This window comes from Onychostoma macrolepis, chromosome 15 (assembly GCF_012432095.1).
Source record: "Onychostoma macrolepis isolate SWU-2019 chromosome 15, ASM1243209v1, whole genome shotgun sequence".
Taxonomy (NCBI): Eukaryota; Metazoa; Chordata; class Actinopteri; order Cypriniformes; family Cyprinidae; genus Onychostoma; species Onychostoma macrolepis.
In genome coordinates, this window is record NC_081169.1 from 20,249,478 (window position 1) to 20,268,530 (window position 19,053).

At 37.4% G+C, this 19,053-nt stretch overlaps 1 protein-coding gene across 16 annotated transcripts in view; it reads right to left on the bottom strand.

Moving 5' to 3' along the window:
* Window positions 1-9,968, bottom strand: part of msi2b (musashi RNA-binding protein 2b) — a 277,265-nt gene extending 267,297 nt beyond the window's left edge. For 15 of the 16 annotated variants that reach the window (XM_058799287.1, XM_058799296.1, XM_058799294.1 and 12 more), the window contains exons 1-5: window positions 9,776-9,968; window positions 9,468-9,508; window positions 9,161-9,242; window positions 7,674-7,758; window positions 2,969-3,010 (exon numbers count right to left, since the gene is read on the bottom strand). In XM_058799287.1, coding sequence (XP_058655270.1) covers window positions 2,969-3,010; window positions 7,674-7,758; window positions 9,161-9,242; window positions 9,468-9,508; window positions 9,776-9,837 — 312 coding nt within the window. In that variant the 5' untranslated portion in view covers window positions 9,838-9,968. The remainder of the gene's footprint in view (window positions 1-2,968; window positions 3,011-7,673; window positions 7,759-9,160; window positions 9,243-9,467; window positions 9,509-9,775) is intronic. The other variant, XM_058799283.1, reaches the window with a different exon arrangement.
* Window positions 9,969-19,053: the final 9,085 nt, after the last annotated feature.

Here is a 19,053-nt window from a genome sequence, read left to right on the forward strand (position 1 = left end):
TTGATTGTTAACAGTGTAAAAGTAGCCCGGAGTCCGATCCACCTCTCCCGCATCACCGTCTGCACTTCACACGCATGTTTACGGGCACGAATTGGAATCACAAACGGCTGCATTCGAGTCTTCAAGGCATTTTAGGACACAACATCGTCAAGTAAGTAACTTTAACGAATGTTACAGTATTCACTGTAGTTGTCCGCTAGTAAAAACATAGTTTTTATCAGTCATTATCCGCATATGCCATTGTTTCGCGTTTCCTACAGTTCAGCGCCCTAGCTGGTGTGACTGAGTGGAGGCGGGGCTAATATGCATATTCATAGATCCGCGTATAGTAAATGAGGCAAGGGTGTAGAGTTGCATTCTAGCTATTTTAAGGCATGAGAAAATTATTTTCACAAGAAAAAACATTTCAAATGTCATTTTGATGATCAAAGATGAGTTTTAAGGGATACAATATTTGACTCCAGGGGGACTTTAAATGTAGTAGCATTTAATACATATAACATGAACAGTATAAAATAAAATGTTCCACATTAATGTCTGTTATTGTTATTAATTATATAATAAAGTGTTACCAGTGTTGAGGAACAAGCAGGGCTGCTAAAATACCGTTAAATAAAATACTTAATGGTAACTAAAATCATTTAACTACAATTTTTATTAGCGTGGCAGTAGTTAGTAGCTCATATGCAAATGCACTTGCCTTATCTCTCATATGAAGCACTACCAGACTTAAAAAAACAAAGATTCGCCAGTTCACTAGAACCCCTGTACAGAATTATCCATCTTATTTTCTAACAGTATACAAAATACCATTACAATATTTATTACAATAATTTCACATAAATTAAATTATGTAAATACATTTTCAAAATAGTAACTTGACTGTAATTGAAGTACTTTAAATAAAGGAGACAAGCTACAGTTCCCCAACACTGTTGTCTAGTTATTTGCAACAATGTGAATTCTCAAAATTTGTCCTCTAATCAGTGAACCTATTGAAGGACATAAATAGCTTTGAAATTCATTATTTGGGAATGCAACGCTTCGTACACAAATGTCTAGAAGATAAATACAAGCTTACTAAATTAGCAACTGGCGATGGAGCGGCCTCCAAACATGATCAATGAGAAAGGACAAGAATCAGCAGCAAACAAATGGCCCATCACATACAGATGATCGTCCATTGCCTTACTGCACCTAGAGGCTTGTTAAAACCGCACTACAGCAGCTGGTGAAGCGTCGGTAACTTGATTGGAAGGATTATGCAGCCTTAGGGCTGATGAAAATAACAGTTTTCTCGGAGGGCGATATCAGACCTGCGAAAATCCATTCGCTTCCAAAAGTGGCCTCAATCCCAATATCAATTAAAATCTTGTCGGGACATGCAGAGCCGTGTTGGGGAAAAGTAGTGTGAAACAACAAGCCCAATCACAAATACGGCGAAAAAGCAATCTCGCCCTCCGCCTGTGGTAAACTTCTGCGCTGTTTAACACAATCATTGCAAAAACAAATCCCCACTCCCTTTTAGTACTTTTGTTGGGTGATAAAAAAATTTCTCTATCATCGCATGGCGAGGACAGAATGGCTATTCAGAGGGCTGATCTTTTGTTTCCTTAGTTTTCCATTTGGATCTTCCTGTTTATCCACTGCTGGTTTGCTCTTAAATCAAAGCGTAGGGTCAGATAGGGCTAACTCTTGGCAACTTCCGATGGTGCAATAATGCCTAGCCTATTGACAGGACATGGGAATAATACTGTATTTGCATTAAAGGTATTATTTGTCAATGCGCCTGGCTTTAAGCAAACATCCACAGGGCTGCAGTCTAACTGCTACTGGAGCCTGGCCGTATTAATACTACTATTCATCCAGTGTCCAACTCGAGCCAAGAAACAGCATTAGGCCCGGGGCCCTGCGGCCTGCATTTGGACCGGCCTCGCTGGCATGTGTATGTGCGCGAGAGCGAGAAAAAGAGTGCACCTTTTCTCCTCCAATGAGCTCTGGATGAAGCAAAAAAGTTCTTTATATCAATTAGCCAGACAAGTGTGCAATGGACACCTGTCACCCCACGAGCCCTCCTCCCCAGCCTGCTCTGATCAAGGACCGTCTGCCATCCTGTTCCGCATCCATTCTAAAAGAAAGCACCTAGGCTGATCTCAGATCGTTGCACCTTTCCTCTTGGGTGAAAGTACTGGTGGCCCGTAGCTGAGCCAGGGGGGCCGTCCCAGCTCTGCCTGAGAGGCCAAGCAACGGCTGCACGGCAGACACAAAATCTGGGGCACAGACCATCTGGCTGACAGTGCAGTCTGAAGTGAAGAGGCTGTCGGAAGTTCGTTGCCAGCATGGCTCGCAGAAGCAGGACATTAGATACCATAAAAACACACACACACAGCTATACAAAGAAAATTTTCTTGTTGAGACAAGATTCAAACGAGGGATTTAATGTTCTGAATTCCACAGCTGAAGGCAAAAATCTCCTCTAGGTTTTTTTTTTTTAATAAAAAAAATTCCTCTCTAATGATCTTACATGCAAGCAGCGATGCTAAAAAAGGTAAGCTAATCACCACCCCACCTCATGCCCCCAAAAATAAAAAATAAAGAAAAAATTCAACCTTCACGCTCAACAAGGCAGCGATAATTCAATATTTTGTCTGTGATAGTTCTTTGAGTTCATCCCCAGCCATGCTTATTAAAAAAACTAAATCTGAATTCCTCACATTTGAAACAACAATTAAACAGTCTCTCCTTGTACTATGACACAGAGAAGTCATAGTTAGCCTGGAAAATAACACCAGCCAGACTGCAACAGACCATAACGTAACATCACAGCTACAACTCCAACTCAACTCTGCTCTATCAAAGGCCAAATTCAGTGAAAAACATTCACCCTCTCACACTATTAACAAATACGCAGCAGACTTGCAAATGTAAAGTGGCTCAGCATGAGAGAGCAAAAGCAAACAGCTCTTACCTTGGGTTGAGCGCGTCTTGGAAAGGCAACTTTAGGATCAATCTAAATGAGACAAGGAAGGAGAGAAAGAAATATGAGAAAACTGAGCTTGTGATACTGTTACGTGAAGAGGAAAATTAGAAAATATTAGAAAAAGCCGGCAATGTGCTGCGACTACTCGATAACCTTCATGGAAATTATAGCATTAATCATGATGCAATGCTCCATGTCTCATGTGTAATCTCGCCTAGTTATTACACGCTGGTTGCATGAGGCCTGTGTATGACAAAATCGAATAAAACCTTACACAGGTTAGAGCATAATTACTCGATTACAACATAAATAAACAGGTGGCATTATATAACACACCGGAGATAATTCAAAGACTCGCTGAAGAAGTGCTCGCGGCCTCGGGGGAGGTCAGGTAGTCATGGCGGGAGGTGTTTTAGTGAGCGCTGTAGATTTGCGGAGAATCAAGACAGGGCATTAGATCAATACATCCACAACCTCCTTCCCCCCTGAGGGATTAGCATTATTATGGGTGACTCTCTCCTCTGCTGTACCACACTGCACAAGAGGTTACTACTCGGCCTATAACGCATTTTGGCATGTTTTTGGTTTATTATATTACAAATGAAATGTAGTTTCGCACACATCGTGATTAAGAGTATTTGTAATTTACCTAAACCACTGGTGTTCTGAACCAGCGTAACGATTCATCCTGGATATTAATAATAACAAACTCCCCAGGAGGATAAATTAACAACATAAATACGTCAACTGCAATCAAAACGTTTTTTTTCCTCTTATTGATCTTTGGATGATACATTTTTAATACCGCAAAATATGTATGATTCTAATGCAAGAAGGAAAAAATAGAGGGAAAAAGAGATTGTGTCATTAATGATAAACAGGTATTATTGATTTCCACTAGCTGGCTTGTTAGACTTCATATTAGCGAACATCACTTATTTATTTTAAACACTCAAATAAAGATTTTACATAGCGAAATAAGTGAGTTCCTGGCCGACTTGCTGTTGAGAAAGATGTTTGCTTTGGTCATTTAAACATTCATAGACTGAAACAACAGTCCCTCTTTTTAGCACACAGGCCAAAAGCTTGGGCAGCCAGAGCACTAGGATAGGACGGTAGATAATCAAGCATGTGAGAACAAAAACAGTTCAAAGACTTGCCTCTGCACTCTCATTAAATGGAAAAATAACTCAAGGGAAAAAGATCCATTAGTGCTATATTGCTCTTGAATATACCGCATGTCTGAATGCTTTGTCACTTCTTATAAACGGTAAGAAAAAGAAAAGCAGAATTGTGAGATGTGGCAGCATGCAAAAGGAAAAAAAAAAAAAAAAAAGGTAATAAACATGTTTTGGTGGAATACGAAGGAGGGGGTCTGCTTGTAAATTAATTTAACCTGAACAGAATTGCAATATGTACAGCAAAAAAAAAAAAAAAAAACCTTTCTGGTGGGAAATGATGCTGTTGTGTTATACTTTAATTCATCCAGAAAAGTGTTTAATCTAAAACAGATTGCTTTTAGAAAAACCGGCAACAGTCTTTCAGTTGTCAATACACAATGCAATTCTCACCCTAGGCTTTCAGATTTGCAGATTACACAGCTTTTAATCAAATGTGAAACAAGTGTGTCAAGAATATCTCTGTACATGTTTTCTTTGGTCCATTTGCACTCTTCAAATGTGACAAAAAGATTGGACACCAAATTGCAAAAAAGTGGAAAATAGAAAATGCAATAAAAACGTAGGTGTCTGGATTGAAAGATGGCACTGCAGGTACTTCTAAACTCCTAAATAAAGCAGGTACTTCATTTATTTCTAAATGATCCAACTAAATATATTAGTACTCAAATATTGTCAATCTGTAATATAACATCCATATAAAATGCAAATGTATAAAATCTTATATAGATAGATAGATAGATAGCTGTTACATTTTTTTAATATTACATTAAAATTACTGCAAGTAGTAAATACATATAAAAAAAAACAATATTCAAATGGAATAAGCCTAGGAAATAAAGGCCAAAGGAAACAGGTGGTGACGAGGTAAAAATCAAGCCTTGATCTTTTTAAAGCAGTAATATTTAATAATAGTATTAATTCTTCTATTATAGACATCAAAAGCATGAGCTTTCAACTGCACTGGCAATTTAAATTTGTTCTTAAACCTCCACCGGTGCAACTTCCTCACGGCTCCTGGTCTCCAGTAGGAGCTGAAACCCAGAGTCATGACACAGCCACCCCAACCCTGACGATGACATCACTACCCAGAGCTCAGTAATCCCTGCTTTAGCACCAGCCGCTACTGTCCACATGATCTCAATCGCTCTCAATCCTGGATACATCACTGCTAACGCTAGCTTTCTTTTTTTTTCCCCTCAGCCATTCAAGAGCATTTGAAACGTCAAACCTTGACCCACTTTTACTAAGAATACTAGAATTACACATGTGTGCCATGATTATGTAATCTAAACGGCCCACTTTTGATGTCCGAATTACAAGTTTTTCGACCAGTGCAACACTGACATGTACAATGTTATATTATTTTATTAATCAGACAGAAATGTTCTCCCTCCTGAAGGCATTTCAGCTTACATCAGTCAATGCCAAACTGGCAGAGAGGCATAATGAATAGCACACCTGTATTTCTAACAGATTTAGGGCACGGAACCAAGAGAGGTGGCGAATATTCACCTGCTGTGCTAAATTATGATTAAAATTTAATATTTGCCCAATTGCTGGATTTAAGTAAACAATCATCAGTAATCTTTATTACAAAGTAATGGGTAATAAACTGTTTATTACCAGTTTAATTATGCTGTTGACCAAATTAGCCACCTGATCTAATCTAATCAGTGCAACTTGTCAGTGAAGCTTAGTTTGGTGTTTTACATCTTTACACGTTCACATTATGATAAAATGATAATGTTAAATAAAATGTTTTCAATATTAAAAGACATCCTCACTTATCTGTATATATTTTTAGAAATTATTTCAATTTATCTTGAAACTTTCATTTTTATTTGAAAGGGTGTATGTTTAACCAAACATATTACAACAGTGTTCCCAGCAAATTACCTACTCGCCTACAAACAGAAAAACAATTCTAACCCCATCTTATCACAGAATTACACATTTTTTAAATGGAAAGCACTGGGAATGCCAATACGCAGTGTTCTGGGAGAGGAATATTAGCCGCAAAATTCCTGAGGGAAGCTATGAACCTCTGTGAACGCCTTTAAATACAGTCCGTCTCTTGATATGAACTTGCAGCAACATAGCATCCATTAAAATAAGTCAGTGAAGGCGGTATTTGTCCACACCCTAGCTATCCCAAATAAAAGGCTCTTTCACTCAGGACTCCTACAGGTAACTAGCAACTGCATCTACAAACAGGAAAGATGGTGACTTTATACATAAAAGAAAAGAAAATAGAATCCATATTAACTTTACTGGTACAGCGTCTGCTTTTTCTGGGGTTCACTGTCACTCAAAAATCTAAATGTATTTCTGCTTGGATTTAGGTTAGGTTGAATAAGGCAAACCTATTTCTTGCTGAAAGAAATATATGTATGACTCAGTTTGCATATTTACATGGCCAATGTAAAATAATATAAATAATATAAAATAAATGCACAATATTTTCCAGATATTACACCTAATCCAAAATAAAAATGCTTTGGAAGAGTCCATACTATATAAAAGGTTATAATATGAATACTATAATATAAACAAAATGTTGTTCAAATAAAATATAATATAAATAAAAATGTTATCATATAAATAAAATAATCCTAAACTCTACAGGTAAAAACACACTTCAAAATCTTTTTAAAAATTTGAATCTTTATTTAAAAAAAATAATAATGTAGAAGAAAATCTTAGTACATACTCTAAGTTTACTTCAAGTTTTCATATTACAAGCACCTTTTAAATGTCGAAACAACAGCAAAATCCAGGCATCAATAAAACAACTGAAAAATAAATAAGAAAAATTAAAATAATGACAGTAGGAAATAAATTGAATGCATAATACTTAAATGCATAATAATGGAAAAGTGTGAACCAGTACACACACTAACCCGCAGCACAAATGACAAAGTATCAACATAAGCCTAAATATACTATGAAAACACAAAAAGAAACGAATGTGATCATATTAGTTTACCATGTAAATCATGCACATAAAACATTTCTAGTCAGCAAGGGTTACAATGAACTTATGCATGCATCCAAAATGCATTCTTGCCCTGAGCAACATCCGGAGTTCTGTCTGGAAAATTCAATCAGGAACAAGAGTGCAAAACACTACGTCATACACTGCAAGTCTTACGTCACAAGAGGCGCTGAACACAGCTGGAGTCAAGATAGAACAACGCCGCAGGTAATTAGTTCCATCTTGCCCCCATACCTCAATGAGAATTAACCCTTTGTTCCCCAGTCCCTGTTTGGCAAGCAAGGGGTTAAAACCTGTTGAGGCATGTGAGGAAGACAGGACTAATTACCCGGCTACTTATTTATGTCAAGTGCCCCGCTGTTGTGTGTGTGGTACAATGACAAATGCCGCAGAGTGCCTCGACCCAGGAAGGGATATGATAGGGAGACTGCGTGTCTTTTCACCACTGAATGTCACAGATACAAGCATGTTTAAACAGCACTTCACAAAACATAAACGCAAATAGAAGGGAACTTACCGTCTTTGAGTCTAATTCGTGGTGAGGTTGAGCTAGGACCTTATCTACACTGGCCGCATCCGCAAATGTAACGAAGCCAAATCCCCTGGAAAACAAAACAAACAAAAACACAGACATACATTAGGAGCTGACAGCGATGTGTTACACGTATTTGACTGGTAAGCTTGTTAACATATCCATTCTATTCTATTATTGAACGCTACATGAACTTTGCTATCTATAACATTTTAAATAACATGTTATCTTAAAAATATAGTGCGTCAAGGACAAAAGAGTACGGTAGGTTACACAAAAATGGAAATTCTGTCATCATTTACTCACCCTCATGTCATTCCAAACCCGTATGACTTTCATTTGTCTGAGAAACATAAAAGAATGTGTAGAATGACAGCTTCAGTCACCATTCACTTTCATTGTAACATTATGGGGGGGAAAAAGATGCAAATAAAAGTGAATGGTGACTGAAACTGTCAGTCCCTAACAATTCCTTTTGTGTTTCACAGAATAAACAATGACAGAATTTTCATTTCCGTGTGAAATATCCCTTTAATATGTCCACCCTATCATATTATTTAGCAAGAACGTGGTTGACAAAACATTTCAGATAAATATTTGCATAACGTGTTACCTCAGAAATACAGTCTGTCAAGGACACATAAGAACTGCCACACATAATCCTGAGTTAACGTCTTTTTAAACCCTGGGTAAAGGCCAGTTATAACCTTAGGTTAAGAAACGTTACAAACTTGTAATTTGAAAGGTGTTCAGCAGCGCTTTTAACCATCCGTTATGAAATTCTGCTACTTATGTTTAGAAACAGTCAACCAATCATAAACTGCTTCGACGCTTACCTCATTAAATATTCATAAGCATTGTACAGTCGCAGAAACTTTCACGCGCCGTTTAATTTAAATGTTTGAGGGAAACGATGTATTTTTGCGGTACATTTCAGAAGATGTACGTTAAAACAAATGGAGAGGGTCTGCGTAGCTACATTTCCACTGATATTAAAACAAGGTCGCGTGCTCGTCGCGTGTTGTAAACGTCCAAGCAACGTTTTAATCCTCATGAATATGCAAATGAAAACGCTAATTTACAGTATGAAATCTAGCAATCTGACAGCGGATGATTAATTTACTAACCCAGGGTAAAGTATGAAGTGTGTGAAACACGGAACAAATAACCCAGGGTTAAGAACGACAATTTCAAGTGTGAAAAACCCATTAACGATCCAATGTCAAAGATAAAAACACTAATAAACCGAGCGCTTAATGCGGTTGCTTAAGACATTTGGTTTAACATGAAGAATCCCAAATCAATGTCAAACTGTATCCTATACACAAACAGACCGATCCAGTCGCCTCAACAGCGCATAGCATCCGAATAACAGCGCAAGGGCAAAATCGCCAGTTTATATCGCTTTGAATAAAATCCTCAACGTGTTAAGGCATTAAAAAATAAAAAAACAGTGTCCTTTTTTTTTTTACCTGGAGCGTTTTGTCGTGGGATCTCTCATCACCATACATTCTCTGATTTCTCCAAATTTACTAAAATAGTCTCTAAGGCTGTCTGTGAAACAAAACAGAAAGAAAAGAGCACACATGAGCAAAGCATTCGTGCGTTACACACCAGTTTGTAAATTAAACGCCCCCCTGGATGTCTAACAGGGGTCGAATAGAGGACTTCAAATGACGGCACATATCCCGCACAGCGCGCCACGCTGGATACAATGAAAGAAACACAACACAGCCCGACAAACGCGCGCAAATGACAGCGAACCATCATGTCTCTTACCTGGTGAAGTTTGCCAGCTGAGGCCACCGATAAACATTTTACTGTAAGGGGAAAACACAGCAGAAGTGAGTCCAGATGTCAGATCGGCCATTTTGACGTGTAGCTAGCGACAAAAAAAGCAGAGCTAAACGAAGGCAAAGCAGAGCGGTGTGTGTTTACTGAGCCCCGGCGGGCTGTGCTCTCTAATATACATCAAACAAAGGTGTAGTAGTTGCGTGCACCCGGAAGAGCGTTTTTAAAACATGCTCACTGTAGAAAAACACACAAGGAGAAAAAGTCAAGTGCTGTCAGCATTGGCTCTGGCTTACCCCGGGTCGTGTTGCGAATCGTTAGGGCTTCCAGATGTGGCTTGGCTCCCGTCTCCCTCCATGGCTAACCCAACTATGGCCAGTAACTAACACACACACTGTCAGAGCTAAGAGAATATTACTGAGCCGGGAATGCGAGCGTCACACGTGGGATCAGCTCTGCCTGGCTCCCTCCCCCTCCCGTCACCCACACGGGGCGGGGCGCAGAAGGGGCTCGTCACCTCACCCAGTCCATTGACGTCATTAGCATGGCCCCGCCCACCAGGGGCTCAGAGCATGAGGGTCACTTTTATTATTGTCACATCGCCGTAGACACACACCAGCGTAGCGGATTCACATTATACACACTTAGAAATGAAAGAAGCCAATGTAAACAAAGCTACGGAAAGTCTGAGTCTGAGTGATGCATCTGAATATCATGATCCAAGGTCCAGAGTAGAATTAGCAGAGCAGTGATCTTTTTTCTGCTAGAATTCTTCCTTACATCACGGATAATATTAGTAGGCTAAGCACTGATTAATTTTTAATACTTTTCCCCGTAGAGAATTCCTAACTTACCTTCTGTTTGTTTTGAGTCGCTCAAACATGTCCAAAAAGCAAGTAGGGCATAAATTAATTTACAGACAGGCTTGTTTGATTAAATCAGTGGAGGATGTCATTTTTTTTTTTTTACCCTAAATCTTCAGGGCTTACAAATAGCTGTTTTTCTTATTATATTGGGAAATCACATTTGTAAACGAGCCATATCACACGCTAATGATATAACATTAGACACAATATAAAAAATGTTAAAATAGTAAACAAACAAAAAAACAATCGGAGTGTGTTTTACAAAATTCAATGTGTTACTTGCTGTTTCTTTGTAACTGTGAGAAATTTACTAGCAGTTTCCAAGTGAAAAACTGTTTCTACACCAATTTTTCTAGTATGCAAATATGATATCTGTAAGGTGATAAAATCTAACAGCAATAAACTCCTACTCACTGACCAAAGAAAACATGCCTTAAATTCTTTCATATCATATCATAAATCAATACTTGTAATCACATTCTCAAGCCTACTTGCAAATATCATGTATGATTATTGTTTTCCACTGCTGTGTATACTCTCATATTCAGCGACACGCATCTGTCACGTTGAGACATTAAACTGGAAATATCTGAGCTATCACACACTGCCTGAGGGTCTGTGGACCCCTTGACTTCCGCAAAATGCAGTTTAACACATCAATTAATGGTCTTTAAAATGCACAGAAAGGTTAAGGGATCTCGTGCTTATTATCCATGGAGAGGGGGAAGAGCGAAAAGGAAACAGAGAGAGGAGCTCAATTAAGGCTGCCTGCTCAGTGGATTTTCAGTCATGCTACAGTGATTGCTGTTTATTTCCTGCAGCTCTGTTTGAGAGAGGCTCCACGGCCCATAGACACCTCATCATTCTTCTTTTTTGTTCTCTATACCTATACCAATTCATATTTCCTCTTCTCGTCTCTCTCCTGCTAAAGATAGCTTCTGAACAACAGTCAGAACTCTTGAAGTAAAGAGCCCACATAAAGCCGGTGTCCAGAGGAGGGAGGCTGAGATGCTCTTGATTGGCAGGTGAACCCGCTGTCTCACCTCACTGCCTAGCGGGCAGCTTGTTGGTAAACTGACACACGGGTACCTGTGGGGCACAACCCAGAAAACGAAACATCTCTCTCCCCTCTCAGTTTATTCTCTCTCGGGCTTTGAGCAAGACAAGACCACCGTTTTGAAAAAGAAAAAAATAAACAACGTGTCAAAGATACTACTGTTTTCAATGTAAACGTTTTTATTGACATTACTAATTCTACTAAGTATTTATAATAATCATTATCAGCTGAAATTGAGCTCCCTTCTGCTCTTAGCCTGAAATGTCATTTCGTTAAGTTCAAATATGCATCACCACCGCCGTTCCATTCCATCGTAATTCAATACGCAATTAAATTTCTGATAGGCTTTGGCAGAACATTTTACAGGGTATTTAAGATAATCGAAATGACATAATTTCATAATAGGATTTGATAAGCATAATGGTGGGCAAAATAGTTTATTCAGCACAGTTGCCTTTCGTTTTGAAAGAAAGTACAACATAACATTTCATCTGACCACCTGAAAGCATGTTGTGTTTTATGCCTTGTCATTTCTCTGGCATTACGATGAGGCGCTATGCCAGATCTTCACAACTGGGCCGTCAAAGGGGGCTGTTTTTAGAATCATGGCTCATTGAGATTTGGCATAATTGAACAGGAAATTACTGTTCGGAGCAAGGTTTTAAATATCTACATGATGTCCCAAGTGTTTCATAGCATATAAGCCTAAAAGAGCATTTAGGGATATGTTTATTGTGAGGCCAGACGTTTACTGGTTCATTAAAGAACACTGCGGACCTCATTAGACCTTTTATTAGCGTATCATTTACTTGTTAGAACTGTATTATCAGTTGCAGAATTAGCTCAAAACATTTTTGACACCTTTAATTGTCTGATCGCACAAAAGCAAATCTATGCATGTACATTTCGCTGCGTAGATCAGCCATAAAATCATCTACATAATAAACACACCGCTGCCACGAGACGAGGCATCAGTTTCATACGCTTATGAATTTCACCATTCACCATATGCATATTCATGTTGCTCGTGACATAAACAGAGACACGGCTGTCGGGTTTGATGAAATGAAATTGAAATGCAACTTTAAAAGAAACACACATCAAGAGGATATTTAAATATACACATTTGCATTCGTCGGTTTTGAAGGCACGCTTTATTAATGCTGCAACCCTCGCCATTATTAAGTTAAATCTAATGTCTCTGGAAATCCATTAAGTCTTCAAAAACAGCGGAGAAAGACGTCTGAACTGAAGACCCTTATTAAAGACTAGACTAAGTGCACAACACAGATCTGTCCAATTAGAGCCTGTGCATTTTGCAATTAGAGAGAAAAATGTAATGTGCCAAACATTGCCTAAAATGGCCAATTTGACAATGGAGTTAGAAAATATCTGCTCAGATCTTTAAATGGATAATTAGAGAGATAATACTTCATGTTTAAGAAACAGTTTTAATGGAGGTTGAAATATTAAAGAATGGAGTCTCATCACGTTGTCACTTTTCAAAGCAGCGTTCCGGTTCGTAGAAATGATTATAAAAGTTCTTTAGTTTGATACATTTTCGAAAACCCAGAATGATCACTATTCAAATCTGAAAAACTATGCAAAATGTCTTGCCATCATGGCACTAAAAATCCTTGTTTTGTCATCCTGAAGAGTACAAATATACTCACTATTTAACATGGCAACCCTTGCCATTGTGAAGAGAATATAGTTTATAGAAGTATTGTTTTTTTTAGAGGGGACAAAAAAATGAAAATAACCTACAGAGACAACCCGATTTATGGTTGTTAGTTTCTAATTGGCTTTAACTGGTAAATTAGTTAATTACTTCATCGCCTGATTTTAAATTAGATTTTTAAAAATGTAATTCTTGAGAATTCCGATTACCTCATTGGTTGAGTTTAAATCTGAACTTTGCCTTTTAAAGCATTTCTCCTTTTGTCAAGCATTTATAACTAAAAGCATTCTGAAATCAACAAGTGATGCTAGTTTACCTTTTCTAAATTTCAAATTTATTCTGTGGATTAAAAAACTGTTTCTTGCTATAAATCACACATTTAACACAAAAAGCCTAGAATGATTAAAATCACTAAGACTAATTGAGAAAAGGATGAATTAAAATACCATTTTGTCCTTTGAAGCCAATCAAATCCAGCTCAAAAGATCCAAGAATCAATGGAATCGATGCAGTGGTGTTACTGACATGGTCAGTATGTGAATTTCAAATAAATCAATAGTCCTGTCACATCATCACTAAATGAGCATTGAGCACTTCCTCAATCACGTTATCTGATGTGCATTATCCTGTCACATGAATTGCTGTTTCTTATCACATCCAAACATCCATTTCTGTTTTATTTCCCTGCACAGATTGTTCCACAGACAACATTTGGCCGTTGCTTTATTTACAGAAATGTCGGTTTGACGAATCTGTCACGTTTCCACGAGCCCAAAATAGCATTTGTGCTATTGTGCCCCTGTGGGTATTATGAGATGCCCACAGCTAATGCTCCGACAGCATCATTTAGGCCATGTGCGATTCACTATATTCAAATTCAAATCTGGATCTTTCCTCCTTTATCCACACCTGTACACATCAAGGAATGTAACAAAAAAGGCCACTCAGAAAAGATGTTAGCGCTCATTCTAATGATCTGCCATCAAAGTTATTGGCACACGCTACAAAGCAGACGCTCTATTCATCAGCCGCTCGAGAAGCTACGCACAAACAGAGGCTGTGCTGTACGCGCGAGTTCACATCAGTGCCGAGCAGATGGTGTCAGTGTAAGGAGAGCTGCTGAGGGCCCTTTACACGCTTTTATGTGAACCTTCAGTTATTTAACTCGATGTCTCCAAGTGTCTGTCCTTTTGTCGCACGTCACTGTTCCTCGCAGATTCTGTTGAGGAAGCCAGAGACCAAATGTCATAATTCGCTTTGTGTCACATGGCTGAAGCTAGTTTAACAGTCATGTGGCAAGCGTAAACTAAAAACAATTATTAGGATGCTTTTTCTCAGCATTATTTCAAATAAAGATGAATTGTTTTAACATAATGTGGCAGGGGGGAAAAAAAAAGTTGTTTTGATTTTGTTGCTCTGCGTTTGAGGCAAATTTGGGGATTTGGATATGCACACCCAATTTCTATTTTTGACCAACAAACAGTGGCCCCAAAAATACTGAAATGAACTGCAATACTTAACTGACATCTGCAAAAAGGTCACACTTTATTTTAAGGTCCAGTTCACACTATTAAATATGACTTTTGCTCCAATAAACTCCTAATTGACTGTTCATTCATAGTTAGTAAGGTATTTGTTCAGTTTAGTTATGGAGTAGGATTTAGGGATCTAAAATATGCAGAATAAGGCATAAATATGTGCTTTATAAGGACTAATAAACGGAAAATATGCTAGTAGCATGCATGGTAGTAAAAAGTGGGAATTGGTCCTTAAAATAAAGTGTTACCTACAAAAACACATGCTTTTCCAGAACTAACCGCATATTTTTGAGCATGTGAAAAAACATTCATTTAAATAACCTATATATAACCTTTCCGTGCAATTTTTTACCTGAAAAGTGTTTTATTCTAAATAAATGATGCATGGATTGATATTTTTCTAAAGCAATGACCTTCGTGTTTTTAAGGTGCTTTTAATAATTTTAGAGCCACTGTATCTGTTCAAAAAGTGTTTAAAACGCCTAAAAAGCACAGATATCCATGCTCAGTGTGTTTTAAAATCAATTTGTTCCTTAGACTGTATTAATGAAAGGATAAATCAGCCTTAAGCCTTGATGGTCAGGTATCAGATTACTTTGAAACGCTTCAGAATCGCCCTTGCGGAGAAAGTCTCGATTATTCCGTCTCACAAGGCTGGGATCTCGGTTACGGTTTTAGACAGAAGACAGAAACAGAAACATTTGGCCTCATAATGGACGGTAATAAAGAAAAGCGTCCTTGGTGGCCGCAGAATGGACTTCAGCCTCTGCTCGTTCATTACTGAAAATGAGAAGGGAGGTGAAATACGAAAATTTAAGTGTAATTTAGCCGTGCCCAAGCTGAACAATCGAATGAGAAATGTGTTGATGTTAAACGGCCCCTCAGGAGACAATAACATTCATTTAATTCCAGCACTGCTGTACAGTGTAACATTGGCATGACAGAAGACGTCTGAATATCCATTGTGTTCGCACACAGTTTTCAAAGATTTAAGGGCCTCGGCTGTCTGGCGGCAGAAAGCAAGACAAGGGTGACCTCGGATAATTACCACTGTCCAGTGATGAGCTAAAAAGCACAGCCTTTCAAGACGTCTGAATAAAGGTTGTGTGTGCTTGAGTGCCTTCATTAGATTCATTTCGGCTTGTGCGAGCGCACACATTACCACTAGTTGACGGAGATCAGACAGACAAAAAGCTCATTTAAGTGCCCTGTAATGGAGATGGTCCTGACACTCCAGAAGTTGATGATCTCATTGAGCAAAAAGAAAAAAAAAAGATTCAGGATGAGCTAAAATATCAAACTCTAGCTCTATCTAGTGGTCATGTTATCACATCACATCAGCACCTGACACGTGAGTTCTTATATTGGAAAAAAATCTGTCATACTCTTTAAAAAAGAATGAAAAATACTCAGATTTATATACAGAATGAATACTGATTAATGAGGTTTTCTATTCCGCAGATGGCACGCAGTCAAAGAGATGAGTCAGACTTGTTTGAATATCCGTTATGAAATGAATTGGAAGACGCTCAGTACTCCTTGATCTCTTATTACCATGTGAAATAGCACATTATAGTGAGAACATATTAGAATTGTACAGTAAATGAAAACAGTACTGATATAAAATCTGTTTTTTTCAAACACTTTACAATAAGGTTTCATTTGTTAACATTGGTTATTAGTTAACATGAACTAACAATGAATAAAACTTCTAAATCTTAGTTAATGTTAATATCAGCATTTATTAATACATTTTTAAGATTAAAAGTTGTAGTAGTAGTTAATGCACTGTGAACTAACATGAAGATTTTTTATTAACTATATAAAAATATATAGTTCGTTTTTAGTTCATGTTAGGTAATGCCTCAATTAATATTTACAAATGAGACCTTAATGTGAAGTGTTATCCAAATATCATAGAATACCTTAAACCAGTGATTCCCAACCATGCTACAGGGAAAGATTTCAGTTTTGTTTAGCTTAACCTGTAAAACAGAAATCATGAGTTATTATAGTTGTCAATCAGTTTAACTCGCTGTGATCTTTTAGCCCTTTTTAGAAAGCAAACAAAATGTGTGCTAGTTTTATAAATTAGTGTGAATACCATTTGTAGCTGTATATACTTTTCACTCACAGTAAACTTTTTATCACTTTTTAATATAATTAATAATGTTGAATAATGATATTCAGTTTTATTTTAGTTAAAAGAAACATTTCTGATCTTGAGTCAGTGACTGCGTATTTGAGCCTTATTGAGGGGCTGTAGGACAAAAAAAGTTAAATGTTAAACAGCATTTTGTGGAACGTAAAATAAAGTTTTGTTGATATCAGCCAGCACAAAACCCCAGTAGCTGTGTTTTAGAAGCTAGTTTCTAGCTGGTCTAAGTTAGTTATCAACTGGTTGGCCAGCTATCATGTTCTAAAAATATGTTTGTTGCTGGTCCAAAATTGGTTTACCAGGTTGGACTGCCTACTGACAAGCTCTGTCTAGTTAATAACCAACTTGGATAAGCAGATGACCAGGTTTGAAGGGATAAAAATAAAAGTTGGACTAGGTAATGACCAGCTTGGACTAGATAGGCAGAAAATATACCAAAGGTACCATCTTAAACTAGATTTGTGTATCAGTTATGACAATTTCCCAAAATGCACTCTGAGGTAGTCTATTCATTTGTATTATTATTATTTTTATTGTCTTGGGGAAATTGTGTCTCAGTGTGGTGGTTTATATTGGAATAAATTTAAAAAAATGACTATGATAGTTTGTGTCTTGACTTGAGGTCTATGGTAACACCAGTATGTTTTACTAATTGACTGTTACGTCAATCATAACATGATTTATTCAGCCGGTGTATTTTGTGATGAATAATCTTCATGTTTTGAGATTTTGTATGACAATAGCTTGCAATCACAGCTATAAAAAAAAACAAACAAACAAAAAAACACATTCCAGTCTGACAGAAATGTACAGAAAGAGAAAACTGAAGCAAGCTTTCTATTGTCAGCCCATTAGTTTTACTGACAAATACACCAAAGTTGTAATTTTAGCACCTTATTGCCAGATCCAGTGCCTTGTTTCTCATCAGATAATTTATTGTGGCATAATCTGCTAATTTTATGATGTGTTTAAATGGCAGAGCAGCCATCAGTGGGTAATAAATAAACTCTTGGGCTTCTCGAGTTTAAACCCCAAACAAGTCAGTTGGCTGATGACAAGGCATATGTTTCCATTTTTACTCGTTGCATTTTGCACTTGCAGGGAGAGTTATGATTTAGCAAGTCCAAATTGAATAGAATTACAGTGCTGGGAGAATAACTATATTGTCATTATGGAGTCTAGACATATGTGCTTAACTTGGCGGTCTGCAACAGCATGAAAAACCAGAGATGTGGTGTCACCTATAGGTCATACACTTCAGACAATATTCAAATTCATGTGTCTTAATGCGATGCTGATGATGGACAATTCCATGTCACTTCATAACCAAAGATTCAAACTCATATCAGCCAATAAATTAAATCAACAGCAATTAAGCAACAAGGAACTGTGATTTTGAACAGACCAGAAAGAGATTTCATTTGAAAACCCTCTGAAATCATCAGGGATTTGCCAGGAGCGTTTTGTACATGATAAGAATGAAAATATCAAATTATTCTGAACAAAAGCTCAGGTGCAAGTGTCAATTATTACCCCTCTCGGCTGTAGCAGAGTTCAAAGGTCACCCATTTTTCTGGTTTAAAAAAAAAAAGCACAATTGCTTCAAGCTAAAGACCTTCTCATGATTTAACTAGATGACTCCACTTTAGCTTCCTAGCAAATAAGAGTCATTCGTCAAGTAAGGCTGCAGAATTAGGATGGATAAAAGCAGTCTCTCATTTAGAAGTGTTTACACTGGCACGTCTCAGAGAATATCCTTGCTCTTGGAAATGTCATTATTGGGATTACAAAGCTCAAAGGTACGACCTCAGCCTTGGAGAGTGGGAATGTGATCATAAAATGGTCTATAACTCCCTCTAGAGGTTAAGAACTACAACTAATATAAAGTAGAAATGAGCATTTATGTTTTAATGTTTTGAAAGACGCCCCTTATGTCCAAAAAAGCTGCATTTATTTGAACAAAACTACAAAAAAATACTAATACTTTGAAACATTACAACGTAAAAGAAATCTTTTCTATTTTAATATATTTTAAAATGTAATTCATTCCAGCGATAGCAAAGCTAAATTCTCAACAGCCATTACTCGAGTGTTCAGTGTCACATGATCCTTCAGAAATCATTCTAAACTTTATTTGGTGCTCAAGAAACATTTAACAATGGTCAGTTGTCTTATGATTTTTTTATGAACAGTAAGTTCAAAAGAACAGCAGGATATTTTTATAGCAATATAACTTCACTGTCACTTGATCATTTTAACGTATCCTTGTTGGAC